The 18,743-nt window shown below is 34.6% G+C and overlaps 5 protein-coding genes across 5 annotated transcripts; all 5 read right to left on the bottom strand.

Moving 5' to 3' along the window:
* Positions 1-884: 884 nt before the first annotated feature.
* Positions 885-2,448, bottom strand: LOC145218767 (beta-crystallin B1-like). Its single transcript, XM_080086168.1, has 5 exons — positions 2,378-2,448; positions 2,094-2,214; positions 1,783-1,909; positions 1,337-1,458; positions 885-1,121 (listed from the first exon to the last, which is right to left on the bottom strand). Exons 2-5 carry the CDS (start codon positions 2,132-2,134, stop codon positions 998-1,000), a joined length of 414 nt encoding a protein of 137 aa, XP_079942294.1. The 5' UTR covers positions 2,135-2,214; positions 2,378-2,448; the 3' UTR covers positions 885-997.
* A 2,306-nt stretch (positions 2,449-4,754) lies between these two features.
* LOC145218640 (gamma-crystallin N-like) lies at positions 4,755-6,328 on the bottom strand. The gene is made up of 5 exons (XM_080086044.1): positions 6,243-6,328; positions 5,958-6,079; positions 5,646-5,772; positions 5,200-5,321; positions 4,755-4,994 (listed from the first exon to the last, which is right to left on the bottom strand). Exons 1-5 carry the CDS (start codon positions 6,249-6,251, stop codon positions 4,871-4,873), a joined length of 504 nt encoding a protein of 167 aa, XP_079942170.1. The 5' UTR covers positions 6,252-6,328; the 3' UTR covers positions 4,755-4,870.
* A 2,518-nt stretch (positions 6,329-8,846) lies between these two features.
* LOC145219860 (beta/gamma-crystallin-like) lies at positions 8,847-9,564 on the bottom strand. Its single transcript, XM_080087168.1, has 3 exons — positions 9,507-9,564; positions 9,127-9,248; positions 8,847-9,006 (listed from the first exon to the last, which is right to left on the bottom strand). The coding sequence occupies exons 1-3, from the start codon at positions 9,513-9,515 to the stop codon at positions 8,847-8,849; spliced, it is 291 nt and encodes a 96-aa protein (XP_079943294.1). The 5' UTR covers positions 9,516-9,564.
* Positions 9,565-11,901: 2,337 nt separating this feature from the next.
* On the bottom strand, positions 11,902-13,420 carry LOC145219128 (gamma-crystallin N-like). The gene is made up of 5 exons (XM_080086513.1): positions 13,358-13,420; positions 13,073-13,194; positions 12,761-12,887; positions 12,315-12,436; positions 11,902-12,107 (listed from the first exon to the last, which is right to left on the bottom strand). Exons 1-5 carry the CDS (start codon positions 13,364-13,366, stop codon positions 11,984-11,986), a joined length of 504 nt encoding a protein of 167 aa, XP_079942639.1. The 5' UTR covers positions 13,367-13,420; the 3' UTR covers positions 11,902-11,983.
* A 2,324-nt stretch (positions 13,421-15,744) lies between these two features.
* On the bottom strand, positions 15,745-16,308 carry LOC145220537 (beta/gamma-crystallin-like). Its single transcript, XM_080087750.1, has 2 exons — positions 16,192-16,308; positions 15,745-15,984 (listed from the first exon to the last, which is right to left on the bottom strand). The coding sequence occupies exons 1-2, from the start codon at positions 16,230-16,232 to the stop codon at positions 15,861-15,863; spliced, it is 165 nt and encodes a 54-aa protein (XP_079943876.1). The 5' UTR covers positions 16,233-16,308; the 3' UTR covers positions 15,745-15,860.
* Between the last annotated feature and the right edge of the window lie 2,435 nt (positions 16,309-18,743).

Genomic DNA, 18,743 nt, shown 5'->3' with positions numbered 1-18,743 from the left:
ATCTATTAACTGCCAAATTGTGCTGGTTGGTTGACAACTGTGATGTAAACGTTTTAGCAAATCGTGCAAGAAATGATGCATTTTTCAAGACAATTAAAAAACAATAGCATTACAATACAATATCTTCTGGGTCCCGTTTTACTATATTCGTTTCCGTTACATCATTTACGTGCTTGTTACAGATGTTATTAGTCGAGTAGGAGTTTGTTTACGGTCCATCTGAGAATAGGCAAATCAGCCAAAACTTGTCGGGGCATAACTTTACAAATAATTTCAAACAGTGCTTTATAAATCTGTGGAATCGAAGGTATGACAAGGACTGTTATAATTCGAACTTTCCGTATGGCACCTACCTCAACTATATTTTAACTATATTATTTTCAGAAAACCTTAATAAAACACTCGGCTTCGACTTGTGTATAGTGTAAAGGGTTTTCACTACACACAAGACGAATTGTATATATGTGTGTCGTAGTTAACTTGAAAACTCGGTTTCAGAAAATTTGTAAAAAATCGCAATACTAATTTCACTTTCAAATAACATAACACTATGTATTTGTACTTCCATGTCGATTTCTTTTTTTCATTTTCACTTTAAGTTCTTTGCTTTTTATGAAGACTGATAATGATCTCAAGCAAAAATTTATCTGTATCTTGGAAGAACATGCTGTTTGAGTTAAGGTTTTGAGTTAAATTTAATTCAAAAGTACTTCTTCATTAGTGTTCATTTTGTGTTTGTCAGTTTATCTCAGTAATCGTGGACATATGCTAACCATGTGCTGGGCAGTTCTTGTGAAAACCACCGTAAATTTGTGTTTTTGTTTTTGTTGCACCTTGTTGTAAACGTAACTAACAACCGTCGGCCAAAAATGCAGAACCTGTACTGTAACACTCCGAATAGCACTTTATTATTATCTTATATAATGCCACGAACAAAAATCCGAAAAACGCAAAGTCATGTTATAAGTACAGTAAAGCTATATTTGCTTCAGGTTTATTACGCAGGTTTCACGGAAGACATTTTGTCGTTTGCTCCACCCCAAACTGTCCAAATCGCATAGTCGCCAGGTGTGAGTGTGTGACTTGCTCCTTTGTAGTAAGCATCATCGTAGACAACCCAACTGCAATAATTTAAAATCTTGATCGAAACAAAAACTTTCATACGTAAGCTATTCGATGACGTCACGTACATAACAATGACGCCATTACATGTACAAATCATGTGGTAAATAAAAATTTGTAACGTTGACCATTAAATAAAAAATTAACATTTTACTATCCAATCACTAAACTATGCAACGTTTGTTGCAATTAGATTTTTGAAAAATCTACTTACTCTCCTCCAGTAACCTTAATAGATGACACCTTGTCATTCATTCCGTAGTCACCAAGAAAACCGCATGCTGAAGTTAACTGAAGTTTTTTTCCAGCAAAACTTGCGTCCGCGTAAAGTGTAATCTGAAAAACAAACACGTCGACAATTGATTGTCCATTATGACTCTAGTGATCTTTCAAACGTGGTATTTTTTAACTTTTGCGAAGTTGAAGTTTAATCACGAAATGTATCGTTCATTTTTTTATTACTTTGTCCTGTTTGGTTTAACGTCTTGGAATTCGCATCGGAGGTTCTTTATGCACTATATCTTAACGCAAGTTGATTATGCTTTATATCTTTACTGTTTCACAGGCGAGAAGATAAACAGCGTTAAAACATATACAATCATTTTTTTATTTGAAAAAGAAAAAACGGTTAACGGAAATTAAATTTGTTTGACGCCTTACTGATGGAGCTGGTTTCACGGATGATATTTGGTCGTTTGCGCCACCCCAGTCTGTCCAGATTTTGTAGTCGCCAGGTTTTAGAATGTGTTTCGCACCTTTGTAGTATGCATGTTCGTAGACAGCCCATCTGCAGAAAACACAAAGTTTGGTACACGTTCGTTATTAAACACATCAACACACATTAATTTTGGAATTGCAAAGTAACCGGTACAAGTTACGAATACATTTTAACGTAAGTGTTTTCGTGAAATATATAAACTTGCAAAATAGCATTCAAAAAATGTTCAGATAAAGGTTTAAAAAGTACATACGGTTCTCCCTCCACTTTAATGGACGACACATTGTCATTCATGCCGAACTTGCCAGTGTAGTCGCATGCAGAAGTCAGTTCGACCTTTTTCCAGCGAAGTTTGCATCTGAGTAAAGAGTAATCTGAAAAACAATACATGTATTTCTAATATGGCGTCATGACAACCGCCTTATAATTTTCGAATTTCGAAAAACACACGTAATTTTTCGTCTTTGTGGTTTGTATTTTCTCTGCCTGGAATTGCTATGAGTTTGAATATGCAGCAATAAATGAAATCTTACTTACCTTTGACATGATGAATTTGTATTCGGTGCAGTGAACAAACACACTACAATTTTCAAAATCTGCTTTACTAAAACAAAAAATAAAATTATTCTAGTAGTTTCATCTTTTTCTTCGATCAAAATGCATTTTTACATTATGAGAGTGCATGACACTGATACTTGCTTATTTTAATGAGAGCATTGGTTCGGCGTTATGCGTAAAAAAGTTTTGTTCGTTTGCCTTAAAATCTTTCACACGTCGCTTTTCATTCAAACAGCTGCAAATCAACAGCTTAGAACCTGAATCGTTGCCAACGAATTAAGCGCTTTTTCGTCGGTTTTTATTCACAAAAAACGGAAACGAGTAACCACTCTGCCTGGAAATGAAAATACATTTAACAATTTATCATAATCAACAAAACAGTAACAATACCAACAATTCGATGCGGCTCTCATAATGTTCATTTCCTCTTGCTGCTATTATGTGCTTCTGACAACTGTTTGGAAATATTTTCCCCAGCATAGAGCAAACCCAGCCACAGATTGTCTGGGTACGTCAAAACACAAACTCAAACGCCTTAAAGCAATTCAAATGTTCAATTCAAAATTTGTAATTATTTCATCGGGTTTGAACCCAGGTTTCCGAAGAGGTATTTGATGGTTGTGTGGAATGTGTGAAACAGGCTTCATAGACAAATTGCGTGTGTTCGTTTTTTATGTTTTTTGTTTTCACCATAAAGCGTGCTTTTGCTGACCAATCTTATGCATTGTAGGCTACTGGCATGGAATGTTTTAGCAGAAAACTTTACCGCAAAGGATGGACCTCCAGTTCCCTGAAAAAAATACAAAAATATATCTGTGGAAACGTTTTGTTGTTTATGACTCTGCCTGTACTTTTAGGTCGACGTATTATTCTTACGCTACTGTTTTTGTGGGTAAGCAAAGCGTAAATAATAATTTTCTTTGAAAGAACTTTTGAGTGTTTGTAAACTGAAAGTTGTGTATTATTTTCCAACAACGTGTATGATCACTAAGTTACTAATAATAATACAATGCAAAATATGTGGCCTGTGTTGCAAACCATTAAAGCATTTATGAATGTTGCTGCTGTCAACAAACCAAACAGTCTGCAATTACTCCCCACATGAAAAGGAAATTAAAAATTATTGAATTATTTGTTGGTTTGTAGTCATTAAACAGTTTCCTGGAATAGCTTGGGGAGCAGTGCCTGTAAAAAATGCGTACTGGGTGTTTTTTTAATAATATTTCGTAATGCATTAGATAATTATCTGTTGTCGTTTTACATAACGCTTTGTACGGCAATAACTAGGGGCGAAAAGTTTAACCGTGTAAATACAATATGTTTTGTGATGCTAGCTGTAGAGCGGGTGGCATATCACTTTGCTTGAAGTGGTCCCTACAATATGCCCGTTTTGTTCGCCCGTAGAGATTTGTGGTACACCCCACAGTAGAACATAAGCTATTTGAGTAACGAATGGCCATCAGTAATTTGGTATAATCTATTAACTGCCAAATTGTGCTGGTTGATTGACAACTGTGATATAAACGTTTTAGCAAATCGTGCAAGAAATGATGCATTTTTCAAGACAAATAAAAAACAATAGCATTACAATACAATATCTTCTGGGTCCCGTTTTACTATATTCGTTTCCGTTTCATCATTTACGTGCTTGTTACAGATGTTATTAGTCGAGTAGGAGTTTGTTTACGGTCCATCTGAGAATAGGCAAATCAGCCAAAACTTGTCGGGGCATAACTTTACAAATAATTTCAAACAGTGCTTTATAAATCTGTGGAATCGAAGGTATGACAAGGACTGTTATAATTCGAACTTTCCGTATGGCACCTACCTCAACTATATTTTAAGCATATTATTTTCAGAAAACCTTAATAAAACACTCGGCTTCGACTTGTGTATAGTGTAAAGGGTTTTCACTACCCACAAGACGAATTGTATATATGTGTGTCGTAGTTAACTTGAAAACTCGGTTTCAGAAAATTTGTAAAAAATCGCAATACTAATTTCACTTTCAAATAACATAACACTATGTATTTGTACTTCCATGTCGATTTCTTTTTTTCATTTTCACTTTAAGATCTTTGCTTTTTATGAAGACTGATAATGATCTCAAGCAAAAATTTATCTGTATCTTGGAAGAACATGCTGTTGGAGTTAAGGTTTTGAGTTAATATTAATTCAAAAGTACTTCTTCATTAGTGTTCATTTTGTGTTTGTCAGTTTATCTCAGTAATCGTGGACATATGCTAACCATGTGCTGGGCAGTTCTTGTGAAAACCACCGTAAATTTGTGTTTTTGTTTTTGTTGCACCTTGTTGTAAACGTAACTAACAACCGTCGGCCAAAAATGCAGAACCTGTACTGTAACACTCCGAATAGCACTTTATTGTTATCTTATATAATGCCACGAACAAAAATCCGAAAAACGCAAAGTCATGTTATAAGTACAGTAAAGCTATATTTGCTTCAGGTTTATTACGCAGGTTTCACGGAAGACATTTTGTCGTTTGCTCCACCCCAATCTGTCCAAATCGCATAGTCGCCAGGTGTGAGTGTGTGACTTGCTCCTTTGTAGTAAGCATCATCGTAGACAACCCAACTGCAATAATTTAAAATCTTGATCGAAACAAAAACTTTCATACGTAAGCTATTCGATGACGTCACGTACATAACAATGACGCCATTACATGTACAAATCATGTGGTAAATAAAAAATGACCAATGATTAATAAATTTACATTTTACTATTCAATCACTAAACTATGCAACTTTTGTACAATTAGGTTTTTGAAAAATCTACTTACTCTCCTCCAGTAACCTTAATAGATGACACCTTGTCATTCATTCCGTAGTCACCAAGAAAACCGCATGCTGAAGTTAACTGAAGTTTTTTTCCAGCAAAACTTGCGTCCGCGTAAAGTGTAATCTGAAAAACAAACAAGTTGACATTTAATTATCCATTATGACTCTAGTGATCTTTTAAACGTGGTATTTTTTAACTTTTGCGAAGTTGAAGTTTAATCACGAAATGTATCGTTCATTTTTTTATTACTTTGTCCTGTTTGTTTTAACGTCTTGGAATTCGCGTCGGAGGTTCTTTATGCTCTATATCTTAACGCAGGTTGATTATGCTTTATATCTTTACTGTTTCACAGGCGAGAAGATAAACAGCGTTAAAACACATACAATCATTTTTTTATTTGAAAAAGAAAAAACGGTTAACGGAAATTAAATTTGTTTGACGCCTTACTGATGGAGCTGGTTTCACGGATGATATTTGGTCGTTTGCGCCACCCCAGTCTGTCCAGATTTTGTAGTCGCCAGGTTTTAGAATGTGTTTCGCACCTTTGTAGTATGCATGTTCGTAGACAGCCCATCTGCAGAAAACACAAAGTTTGGTACACGTTCGTTATTACACACATCAACACACATTAATTTTGGAATTGCAAAGTAACCGGTACAAGTTACAAATACATTTTAACGTAAGTGTTTTCGTGAAATATATAAACTTGCAAAATAGTATTCAAAAAAATGTTCAGATAAAGGTTTAAAAAGTACGTACGGTTCTCCCTCCACTTTAATGGACGACACATTGTCATTCATGCCGACCTTGCCAGTGTAGTCGCATGCAGAAGTCAGTTCGACCTTTTTTCCAGCGAAGTTTGCATCTGAGTAAAGAGTAATCTGAAAAACAATACATATATTTCTAATATGGCGTCATGACAACCGCCTTATAATTTTCGAATTTCGAAAAACACACGTCAATTTTCGCCTTTGTTGTTAATATTTTCTCTACCTGGAATTGCTATGAGTTTGAATATGCAGCAATAAATGAAATCTTACTTACCTTTGACATGATGAATTTGTATTCGGTGCAGTGAACAAACACACTACAATTTTCAAAATCTGCTTTACTAAAACAAAAAATAAAATTATTCTAGTAGTTTCATCTTTTTCTTCGATCAAAATGCATTTTTACATTATGAGAGTGCATGGCACTGATACTTGCTTATTTTACTGAAAGCATTGGTTCGGCGTTATGCGTAAAACAGTTTTGTTCGTTTGCCTTAAAATCTTTCACGCGTCGCTTTTCACTCAAACAGCTGCAAATCAACAGCTTAGAACCTGAATCGTTGCCGACGAATTAAGCGCTTTTTCGTCGGTTTTTATTCACAAAAAACGGAAACGCGTAACGACTCTGCCTGGAAATGAAAATACATTTAACAATTTATCATAATCAACAAAACAGTAACAATACCAACAATTCGATGCGGCTCTCATAATGTTCATTTCCTATTGCTGCTATTATGTGCTTCTGACAACTGTTATTAATGAACAACTGTTTGGAAATATTTTCCCCAGCATAGAGCAAACCCAGCGACAAATTGTCTGGGTACGTCAAAACACAAACTTAAAAGCCTTAAAGCAATTTATTTTTTGATTATTGAATCGAGTTCCGGTCAGGTCTTTAATAGGTGTGTGGAATGTGTGGAACAGGCTTCCTGGACCCAGTGGGCGTCTTTTTAGCCTAAAAGCAAATCATATGTTCAATTCAAATTTTTGATGATTGCATCGGGTTCCAACCCAAGGCGAGTTTTAAAGCTTTTTTTTCACACCTTAAAGCGTGTTTTTTTTTCTGGCCCCTCTTATGCATTGTTCAGGCATGGGTACTAATCACAGTTCAAGCAGAAAACTTTAGCGCAAGAATTGACCTCCGGTCCTCAGAAAAAATTGAACTGTACCCGAATCTTACAAGAAATATATCTGGAGAAACGTTTTTTTATTTTTTTGATCCACTTTTTATTCTTACGCGATTGTTTTCATGGGGAAGCAAAGCTTAAATATTTTAAAGAACTTTTGATTGTTTTTAAACTACAAATTGTGTATTATTTTGCAAGAAACGTGTATGATCACTAAGTTAGGCCTACTAATAAATAATACAATACAAATATGTTGACTTGTGTTGCAAACCATTGAAGCAATTATGAATGTTGCTGCTGTCAACAAACCAAACAGTCTGCAATTACTTCCCACGCGAAAAGGAAATTAAAAAAATATTATTTATTGGAATTATTCATTGGTATGTAGTCATTAAAGAGTTTCCTGGAGTAGCTGGGGGAGCAATGCCCGCAAATGCGTGCTGGGTATTGTTTTTTAAATGATCTTTCGTAATGCGTTTTAGATAATTATCTGTTGTCGTTTTATACAACGCTTTGTACGGCAATAGCGAGGGATGAAAGTTTACCGAATAACTTTTTACCGTATAGGCATATCACTTTGGTTGAACTGGTCCCTACAATATTGCCCGTTTGCTGCGCCCGTAGAGGTTCTTGGTGCACCCTACAGTAGTACATAACCTATTTGAATAACGAATGGCCCTTAGTAATTTGGAAAACTGCCAAATTGTGCTGGTTGGTTGACAACTGTGATGTAAACGTTTTAGCAAATCGTGCAAGAAATGATGCATTTTTCAAGACAAATAAAAAACAATAGCATTACAATACAATACCTTCTGGGTCCCGTTTTACTATATTGGTTTCCGTTTCATCATTTACGTGCTTGTTACAGATGTTATTAGTCGAGTAAGAGTTTGTTTACGGTCCATCTGAGAATAGGCAAATCAGCCAAAAATTTTCGGGGCATAACTTTACAAATAATTTCAAACAGTGCTTTATAAATCTGTGGAATCGAAAGTATGACAAGGACTGTTATAATTCGAACTTTCCGTATAGCAACTACCTCAACTATATTTTAAGCATATTATTTTCAGAAAACCTTAATAAAACACTCGGCTTCGACTTGTGTATAGTGTAAAGGGTTTTCACTACACACAAGACGAATTATATATATGTGTGTCGTAGTTAACTTGAAAACTCGGTTTCAGAAAATTTGTAAAAAATCGCAATACTAATTTCACTTTCAAATAACATAACACTATGTATTTGTACTTCCATGTCGATTTCTTTTTTTCATTTTCACTTTAAGTTCTTTGCTTTTTATGAAAACTGATAATGATCTCAAGCAAAAATTTATCTGTATCTTGGAAGAACATGCTGTTTGAGTTAATATTAATTCAAAAGTACTTCTTCATTAGTGTTCATTTTGTGTTTGTCAGTTTTTCTCAGTAATCGTAGACATATGCTAACCATGTGCTGGGCAGTTCTTGTGAAAACCACCGTAAATTTGTGTTTTTGTTTTTGTTGCACCTTGTTGTAAACGTAACTAACAACCGCAGAATCTGTACTGCAACATTCCGAATAGCACATTTAATTATCCATTATGACTCTAGTGATCTTTTAAACGTGGTCTTGGAATTCGCATCGGAGGTTCTTTATGCTCTATATCTTAACGCAGGTTGATTATGCTTTATATCTTTACTGTTTCACAGACGAGAAGATAAACAGCGTTAAAACATATACAATCATTTTTTTCATTTGAAAAAAAAAAACGGTCAACGGAAATTAAATTTGTTTGACGCCTTACTGATGGAGCTGGTTTCGCGGATGATATTTGGTCGTTTGCGCCACCCCAGTCTGTCCAGATTTTGTAGTCGCCAGGGTTTAGAATGTGTTTCGCACCTTTTGTAGTATGCATGTTCGTAGACAGCCCATCTGCAGAAACACAAAGTTTGGTACACGTTCGTTATTACACACAAAGTGTTTTCATGAAATATATAGACTTGCAAAATAGTATTTAAAAAATGTTCAGATTCGGACTAAAAATGTACGTACGGCTTTCCCTCCACTTTAATGGACGACACATTGTCATTCATGCCGAACTTGCCAGTGTAGTCACATGCGGAAGTCAATTCGACCTTTTTTCCAGCGAAGTTTGCATCTGCGTAAAGAGTAATCTGAAAAACAACACATCTTTTTATTATAGTGTCGTCAAGTCCAGGGGCCGGCAACCTTTTTTATACTGCGGACCGTTTTTGAAACTGAAATTTTTTCGCGGACCGGACTTAAATAACTTACAAATATTTAGCAATGAAAACGCATAAATTGGTTTGTCATCCCCGGTATACATGGGCAAACTGTTTCAAAGCGTTTGACCTGAAAAAGTATGCAGCCCTGTAGTTTAAATATACAACAATAAATCAACTCTTTCTTACCTTTGACATGATGAATTTGTATTCGGTGCTGTGAACAAACACAATACAATTTTTAAAATCTGCTTTACTAAAACCGAAAATAGAATTATTCTAGCATTTACTTTTATTTCTTCGACAAAAATGCATTGTAACATTTTTATATTATGAGAGTATTGGCACTGATTTTGCTTATTTTACTGAAAGTATTGGTGAAGCGTTAAGCGTAAAACGGTTTCTGTTCATTTGCCTTTGACACTTTCACGCGTCGCATTTCACACAAACAGCTGCAATGCAATAGCTTAGAACTTGAATCGTTGCCGACGAATTAAGCGCCTTTCGTCGGTTTTTATTCACAAGATCGGAAACGAGTAAGCACTCTGCCTGGAAATGAAAATACATTTAACAATTTATCATAATCACCAAAACAGCAACAATACCAGCAATTCGATGCGGCTCTAATGATGTTCATTTCCTAATGTTGCTATTATGTGCTTGTGACAGTTGTTATTGATGATAAACTATCTGGAAATATTTTCCCCAGCATAGAGCAAACGCAGCTGGGTACGTCAAAACACAAACTTAAAACCTAAAAGCAATTCTTATGTTCAATTCATGTGTTTGATTATTGCGTGGGGTTCGAACTCAGGGCGATTCCGAAAAGGAATACGGTCAGATCTTTAATGGGTGTCTGGAATGTGTGGAACAGGCTTCCTGGACCAATTGGGCATGTTTTTCTAAGTTTTTTTTCTCACGCTAAAGCGTGTTTTTTCTAGCCCCTCTTATTCATTGTTCAGGCATGGATACTAACCACAGTTCAAGCAGAAAATTTTAGCGCAAGAATTGACCTCCAGTCCTCTGAACAAAACATTGAACTGTGCCCGAATCTTACAAGAAATGTATCTGGAGAAACGTTTTTTTATGTTTTTAATCGACGTGTTATTCGTACCCAAATGTTTTCATGGGTAAGCAAAGCGTAAATATTTCAAAGAACTTTTGATTGTTTGTAAACAAAAAATTGTGTATTTTTCCCACAAACATGTATGATCACTCAGTTACTAATAATAATACAATGCAAAATATATGGCCTGTGTTGCAAACCATTGAAGCAATTATGAATGTTGCTGCTGTCAACAAACCAAACAGTCTGCAATTACTTCCCACATGAAAAGGAAATTAAAAATTATTGGAATATTTATTGGTATGTAGTCATTAAACAGTTTCCTGGAATATAGCTTGGGGAGCAGTGCCTGTAAAAAATGCGTACTGGGTGTTTTTTAATAATATTTCGTAATGCATTTTAGATAATTATCTGTTGTCGTTTTACATAACGCTTTGTACGGCAATAACTAGGGACGAAACGTTTAACCGTGTAAATACAATATGTTTTGTGATGTGCTAGCTGTAGAGCGGGTGGCATATCACTTTGCTTAAAGTGGTCCCTACAATATGCCCCTTTTGTGCGCCCGTAGAGGTTCGTGGTGCACCCTACAGTAGAACATAAGCTATTTGAATAACGAATGGCCATCAGTAATTTGGTAAAATCTATTAACTGCCCAATTGTGCTGGTTGGGTGACAACCGTGTTGTAAACGTTTTAGCAAAACGTGCAAGAAATGAGGCATTTTTCAGGAAAAATAAAAATGAGCACTTTGCTTACCGTCCATCTGAGAATAGACAAACCGGCCTACAATTTTTCGGGGCATCACCTTACAAATAATTTGAAACAATGCTTATAAATCTGTTAAATGAAAAATATGACAAGGACTGTTTTAAATCGAACTTTCCGTATGGCAACTACCTTAACTATATTTTAGCTTAATTATATTCCGAAAATCTGAATAAAACATTCGGTTTCGACTTGTGTAGAGTATAAAGGGTTTTCACTACCCACAAGGCGGAATATATATTTGTGTCGTAGTTATAATAACATCAAAGCACGGTTTTAGTAAACGGTTTTGTGTGCTGATCATTAAGCAGACACATTTCATAGTTAATATAGTGTTAGATTTTTGTGTAGAATTTATTAAAACTTTATCCCCTCATAACTGAAAATTTTTAAAATATCGCAATATTGATTTCACTTTCAAATAACATAACACATCATTTGTACTTTTTTAGTATCTTTTTTTTCACTTTAACTTCAGTTCTTTGCTTTTTTATGAAAACTGATAATGACGATATGCGAAAAGTTATCTATATCTGGCAAGAACATATTGTTTGAGTTTCAATTTGAAAGCACCGCTTCTTTTGGGTTAATTTTGTGAACGTCAGTTTGTCTCAGTAATCGTCGGCATATGCTGCGTAGTTTTTGTGAAAACCACTGCAAATTTGTCCTTTTTGTTGCCCCTTGTTGCTTTTTATGTTGTACCTTGTCAAAAAAATCTGTACTGTAACATTCCGAATAGCACTTTATTATTGTCTTTCATAATGCACTGAACAAATCCGAATAACGTGAAGTCATGTTATAAGTACAGTAAAGCTATATTTGCTTCAGGTTTATTACGCTGGTTTCACGGAAGACATTTTGTCGTTTTTACCTCCCCAATCTGTCCACATCGCGTAGTCACCAGGTGCGAGTGTGTGACTTGCTCCCTTGTAGTAAGCATCATCGTAGACAATCCAACTGCAATAATTAAAAATCTTGATCGAAACAAAAACTTTCATACGTAAGCTATTCGATGACGTCACGTACATAACAATGACGCCATTACATGTACAAATCTTGTGGTAAATAAAAAAATGACCAATGATTAATAAATTTACATTTTACTATTCAATCACTAATCTATGCAACTTTTGTTACAATTAGATTTTCGAAAAATCTACTTACTCTCCTCCAGTAACCTTAATAGATGACACCTTGTCATTCATTCCGTAGTCACCAAGAAAACCGCATGCTGAAGTTAACTGAAGTTTTTTTCCAGCAAAACTTGCGTCCGCGTAAAGTGTAATCTGAAAAACAAACAAGTTGACATTTAATTATCCATTATAACTCAGTGATCTTTTAAACGTGGTATTTTTTAACTTTTGCGAAGTTGAAGTTTAATCACGAAATGTATCGTTCATTTTTTTATTACTTTGTCCTGTTTGTTTTAAAGTCTTGGAATTCGCGTCGGAGGTTCTTTATGCTCTATATCTTAACGCAGGTTGATTATGCTTTATATCTTTACTGTTTCACAGGCGAGAAGATAAACAGCGTTAAAACATATACAACCATTTTTTTTATTTGAAAAAGAAAAAACGGTTAACGGAAATTAAATTTGTTTGACGCCTTACTGATGGAGCTGGTTTCACGGATGATATTTGGTCGTTTGCGCCACCCCAGTCTGTCCAGATTTTGTAGTCGCCAGGTTTTAGAATGTGTTTCGCACCTTTGTAGTATGCATGTTCGTAGACAGCCCATCTGCAGAAAACATAAAGTTTGGTACACGTTCGTTATTACACACATCAACACACATTAATTTTGGAATTGCAAAGTAACCGGTACAAGTTACAAATACATTTTAACGTAAGTGTTTTCGTGAAATATATAAACTTGCAAAATAGTATTCAAAAAAATGTTCAGATAAAGGTTTAAAAAGTACGTACGGTTCTCCCTCCACTTTAATGGACGACACATTGTCATTCATGCCGAACTTGCCAGTGTAGTCGCATGCGGAAGTCAGTTCGACCTTTTTTCCAGCGAAGTTTGCATCTGAGTAAAGAGTAATCTGAAAAACAATACATATATTTCTAATATGGCGTCAAGACAACCGCCTTATAATTTTCGAATTTCGAAAAACACACGTCAATTTTCGCCTGTTTTGTTAATATTTTCTCCACCTGGAATTGCTATGAGTTTGAATATGCAATAATAAATGAAATCTTACTTACCTTTGACATGATGAATTTGTATTCGGTGTTGTGAACAAACACACTACAATTTTCAAAATCTGCTTTACTAAAACAAAAAATAAATTTATTCTAGTATTTTCATCTTTTTCTTCGATCAAAATGCATTTTTGCATTATGAGAGTGCATGGCACTGATATTTGCTTATTTTACTGAAAGCATTGGTGCGGCGTTATGCGTAAAACAGTTTTGTTCGTTTGCCTTGAAAATCTTTCACGCGTCGCTTTTCACTCAAACAGCTGCAAATCAATAGCTTAGAACCTGAATCGTTGCCGACGAATTAAGCGCTTTTTCGTCGGTTTTTATTCACAAAAACGGAAACGAGTAAGCACTTTCCCTGGCAATGAAAAAGCTATTATCAAGTCATTATAATTAACAAAACAGGAACAATACCAGCAATTCGATGCGGCTCTCATAATGTTCATTTCCTCAGGTTGGTATTGTGTGCTTGTGACAGTTGTTACTAATGCTAAACTGTCTGGAAATATTTTCCCCAGCATACAGCAAACCCAGCCACAAATTGTCTGGGTACGTCAAAACACAAACTCAAACGCCTTAAAGCAATTCAAATGTTCAATTCAAAATTTGTAATTATTTCATCGGGTTTGAACCCAGGTTTCCGAAGAGGTATTTGATGGTTGTGTGGAATGTGTAAAACAGGCTTCATAGACCAATTGCGTGTGTTCGTTTTTTATGTTTTTTGTTTTCACCCTAAAGCGTGCTTTTGCTGACCAATCTTATGCATTGTACAGGCATGGAATGTTTGAGCAGAAAACTTTACCGCAAGGATGGACCTCCAGTTCCCTGAAAAAAATGCAAAAATATATCTGTAGAAACGTTTTGTTGTTTACGACTCTGCCTGTACTTTTAGGTCGACGTATTATTCTTACGCTACTGTTTTTGTGGGTAAGCAAAGCGTAAATGATAATTTTCTTTGAAAGAACTTTTGACTGTTTGTAAACTGAAAATTGTGTATTATTTTCCAACAACGTGATTGATCACTAAGTTACTGATAATAATACAATGCAAAATATGTGGCCTGTGTTGCAAACCATTAAAGCATTTATGAATGTTGCTGCTGTCAACAAACCAAACAGTCTGCAATTACTCCCCACATGAAAAGGAAATTAAAAATTATTGAATTATTTATTGGTTTGTAGTCATTAAACAGTTTCCTGGAATAGCTTGGGGAGCAGTGCCTGTAAAAAATGCGTACTGTGTGTTTTTTTAATAATATTTCGTAATGCATTAGATAATTATCTGTTGTCGTTTTACATAACGCTTTGTACGGCAGTAACTAGGGGCGAAAAGTTTAACCGTGTAAATACAATATGTTTTGTGATGTGCTAGCTGTAGAGCGGCTGGCATATCACTTTGCTTGAAGTGGTCCCTACAATATACCCGTTTCGTTCGCCCGTAGAGATTTGTGGTACACCCCACAGTAGAACATAAGCTATTTGAATAACGAATGGGCATCAGTAATTTGGTATAATCTATTAACTGCCAAATTGTGCTGTTTGGTTGACAACTGTGATGTAAACGTTTTAGCAAATCGTGCAAGAAATGATGCATTTTTCAAGACAAATAAAAAACAATAGCATTACAATACAATACCTTCTGGGTCCCGTTTTACTATATTCGTTTCCGTTTCATCATTTACGTGCTTGTTACAGATGTTATTAGTCGAGTAAGAGTTTGTTTACGGTCCATCTGAGAATAGGCAAATCAGCCAAAAATTTTCGGGGCATAACTTTACAAATAATTTCAAACAGTGCTTTATAAATCTGTTGAATCGAAGGTGTGACAAGGACTGTTTTAATTCGAACTTTCCGTATAGCAACTACCTCAACTATATTTTAATCATATTATTTTCAGAAAACCTTAATAAAACACTCGGCTTCGACTTGTGTATAGTGTAAAGGGTTTTCACTACCCACAAGACGAATTATATATATAGGTGTCGTAGTTAACTTGAAAACACGGTTTCAGAAAATTTGTAAAATATCGCAATATTAATTTCACTTTCAAATAACATAACACTATGTATTTGTACTTCCTTTTCAATTTCTTTTTTTCATTTTCACTTGTTCTTTGCTTTTTATGAAGACTGATAATGATTTCAAGCAAAAATTTATCTGTATCTTGGAGGAACATGCTGTTTGAGTTAAGGTTTTGAGTTAAATTTAATTCAAAAGTACTTCTTCATTAGTGTTCATTGTGTGTTTGTCAGTTTATCTCAGTAATCGTGGACATATGCTAACCATGTGCTGGGCAGTTCTTGTGAAAACCACCGTAAATTTGTGTTTTTGTTTTTGTTGCACCTTGTTGTAAACGTAACTAACAACCGTCGGTCAAAAATGCAGAACCTGTACTGTAACACTCCGAATAGCACTTTATTATTATCTTATATAATGCCACGAACAAAAATCCAAAAAACGCAAAGTCATGTTATAAGTACAGTAAAGCTATATTTGCTTCAGGTTTATTACGCAGGTTTCACGGAAGACATTTTGTCGTTTGCTCCACCCCAATCTGTCCAAATCGCATAGTCTCCAGGTGTGAGTGTGTGACTTGCTCCTTTGTAGTAAGCATCATCGTAGACAACCCAACTGCAATAATTTAAAATCTTGATCGAAACAAAAACTTTCATACGTAAGCTATTCGATGACGTCACGTACATAACAATGACGCCATTACATGTACAAATCTTGTGGTAAACAAAAAAATGACCAATGATCAATAAATTTACATTTTACTATTCAATCACTAATCTATGCAACTTTTGTTACAATTAGATTTTCGAAAAATCTACTTACTCTCCTCCAGTAACCTTAATAGATGACACCTTGTCATTCATTCCGTAGTCACCAAGAAAACCGCATGCTGAAGTTAACTGAAGTTTTTTTTCCAGCAAAACTTGCGTCCGCGTAAAGTGTAATCTGAAAAACAAACAAGTTGACATTTAATTATCCATTATAACTCAGTGATCTTTTAAACGTGGTATTTTTTAACTTTTGCGAAGTTGAAGTTTAATCACGAAATGTATCGTTCATTTTTTTATTACTTTGTCCTGTTTGTTTTAAAGTCTTGGAATTCGCGTCGGAGGTTCTTTATGCTCTATATCTTAACGCAGGTTGATTATGCTCTATATCTTTACTGTTTCACAGGCGAGAAGATAAACAGCGTTAAAACATATACAATCATTTTTTTTATTTGAAAAAGAAAAAACGGTTAACGGAAATTAAATTTGTTTGACGCCTTACTGATGGTAATGGGGCATAATGCAATTTTCCATTAACTCGGAAATACCGTTAGCGAAACCGTTCCGAGTAACAAAATTTCGTTCCAAATTGAACAATTTCGTTTCGGAACGAAAATTTTGTTCCGAATTTTGTTCCAAGTTACAAAAATTTCTGGTATGTCGTAACGAAAAATTTTGAACAGAAAAACATCGTTAAATTGGGTGTAACAAAAAATTTTGTTACCGTATTTTTTTTTACCGTATATTAGTTCATTAGGTGGCGACAAAGAGAATTTTTAAGCATATTTTAAACATTTTGTGTTTTAAATCTGCACATACATGGTGAAACCATAAAAATTGAATTTCGTTCCCAAAAGTGTTAGCTGTCACAAAATTTTGATACAAAATTGTTAATTGGAAGAAATTACTATACAAAACTATTTGGTGGAACAAAATTTTGTTACGGAAAAGTGTTAGCTGGAACTAAAATGTGTTAGAAAAGGTATTTGTTAGCAGAAAATTTGGTCACGGAAAAGTGATAGCTGGAACAAAATTTTGTTGCGAAAAGTTTTAGCTGGAAACATACTTTAAGTTTCAAAATAATCGGTTTTAAACAAATTTAGCTCCCAAAAAGCTATAGCTGCAAGAAAATTTTGTTACAGAATAGTGTTAACTGGAACAAAGTTTTGTTACGGAAAACTGTTAGATGGAACAAAATTTTGTTACGGAAAAGTGTTAGTTAGAACAAAATTGTTACGAAAAGTGTTAGCTGGAACAAAATTTTGTAGCGGAAAGTATTAGCTGGAAACATACTTTAAGTTTCAAAATCATCGGTTTTAAACAAATTTAGCTCCCAAAAAGCTAAAGCTCTAAGAAAATTTGTTACGGAAAAGTGTTAGCTGTAACAAAATTTTGTTACGAAAAGTGTTAGCTGGAACAAAATTTTGTTACGAAAAGTGTTAGCTGGAACAAAATTTTGTTACGAAAAGTGTTAGTTTGAAACATACTTTAAGTTGCGAAAATCACCGGTTTTCAATAAATTTAGCTCGCAAAACGCTAAAGCTCTAAGGAAATTTGTTACGGAAAAGTGTTAGATGGAACAAAATTTTGAGGCAACAAGTGTTAGCTTAAACAAAATTTTGTTACAAAAAGTGTTAGTTGGAACAAAATTTTGTTACGAAAAGTGTTAGCTGGAACAAAATTTTGTTACGGAAAGTGTTAGTTGGAACAAAATTTTGTTACGGCAAACTGTTAGATGGAACAAAATTTTGTTACGAAAAGTGTTAGCTGGAACAAAATTTTGTTGCGAAAAGTGTTAGCTGGAACAAAATTTTGTTACGAAAAGTGTTAGCTGTAACAAAATTTTGTTACGAAAAGTTTTAGTTGGAACAAAATTTTGTTACGAAAAGTGTTGGCTGGAACAAAGTTTTGTTACGAAAAGTGTTAGTTGGAACAAAATTTTGTTACGAAAATTGTTGGCTGGAACAAAATTTTGTTACGAAAAGTGTTAGTTGGAACAAAATTTTGTTACGAAAAGTGTTGGCTGGAACAAAATTTTGTTGCGAAAAGTGTTAGTTTGAAACATACTTTAAGTTGCGAAAATCATCGGTTTTCAATACATTTAGCTCCCAAAAAGCTAAAGCTCTAAGGAAATTTGTTACGGAAAGTGTTAGTTTGAAACATACTTTAAGTTGCGAAAATCACTGGTTTTCAATACATTTAGCTCCCCAAAAGCTAAAGCTCTAAGGAAATTTGGTACGGAAAAGTGTTAGTTGGAACAAAATTGTTACGAAAAGTGTTAGTTGGAACAAATTTTTGTTACGAAAAGTGTTAGTTTGAAACATACTTTAAGTTGCGAAAATCACCGGTTTTCAATACATTTAGCTCCCAAAAAGCTAAAGCTCTAAGGAAATTTGTTACGGAAAAGTGTTAGTTGGAACAAAATTGTTACGAAAAGTGTTAGTTGGAACAAATTTTTGTTACGAAAAGTGTTAGTTTGAAACATACTTTAAGTTGCGAAAATCACCGGTTTTCAATACATTTAGCTCCCAAAAAGCTAAAGCTCTAAGGAAATTTGTTACGGAAAAGTGTTAGTTGGAACAAAATTGTTACGAAAAGTGTTAGTTG

This window comes from Phallusia mammillata, chromosome 3 (assembly GCF_965637545.1).
Source record: "Phallusia mammillata chromosome 3, kaPhaMamm4.hap1.1, whole genome shotgun sequence".
Lineage (NCBI taxonomy): Eukaryota > Metazoa > Chordata > Ascidiacea > Phlebobranchia > Ascidiidae > Phallusia > Phallusia mammillata.
This window is presented reverse-complemented; position numbering and strand designations above follow the sequence as displayed.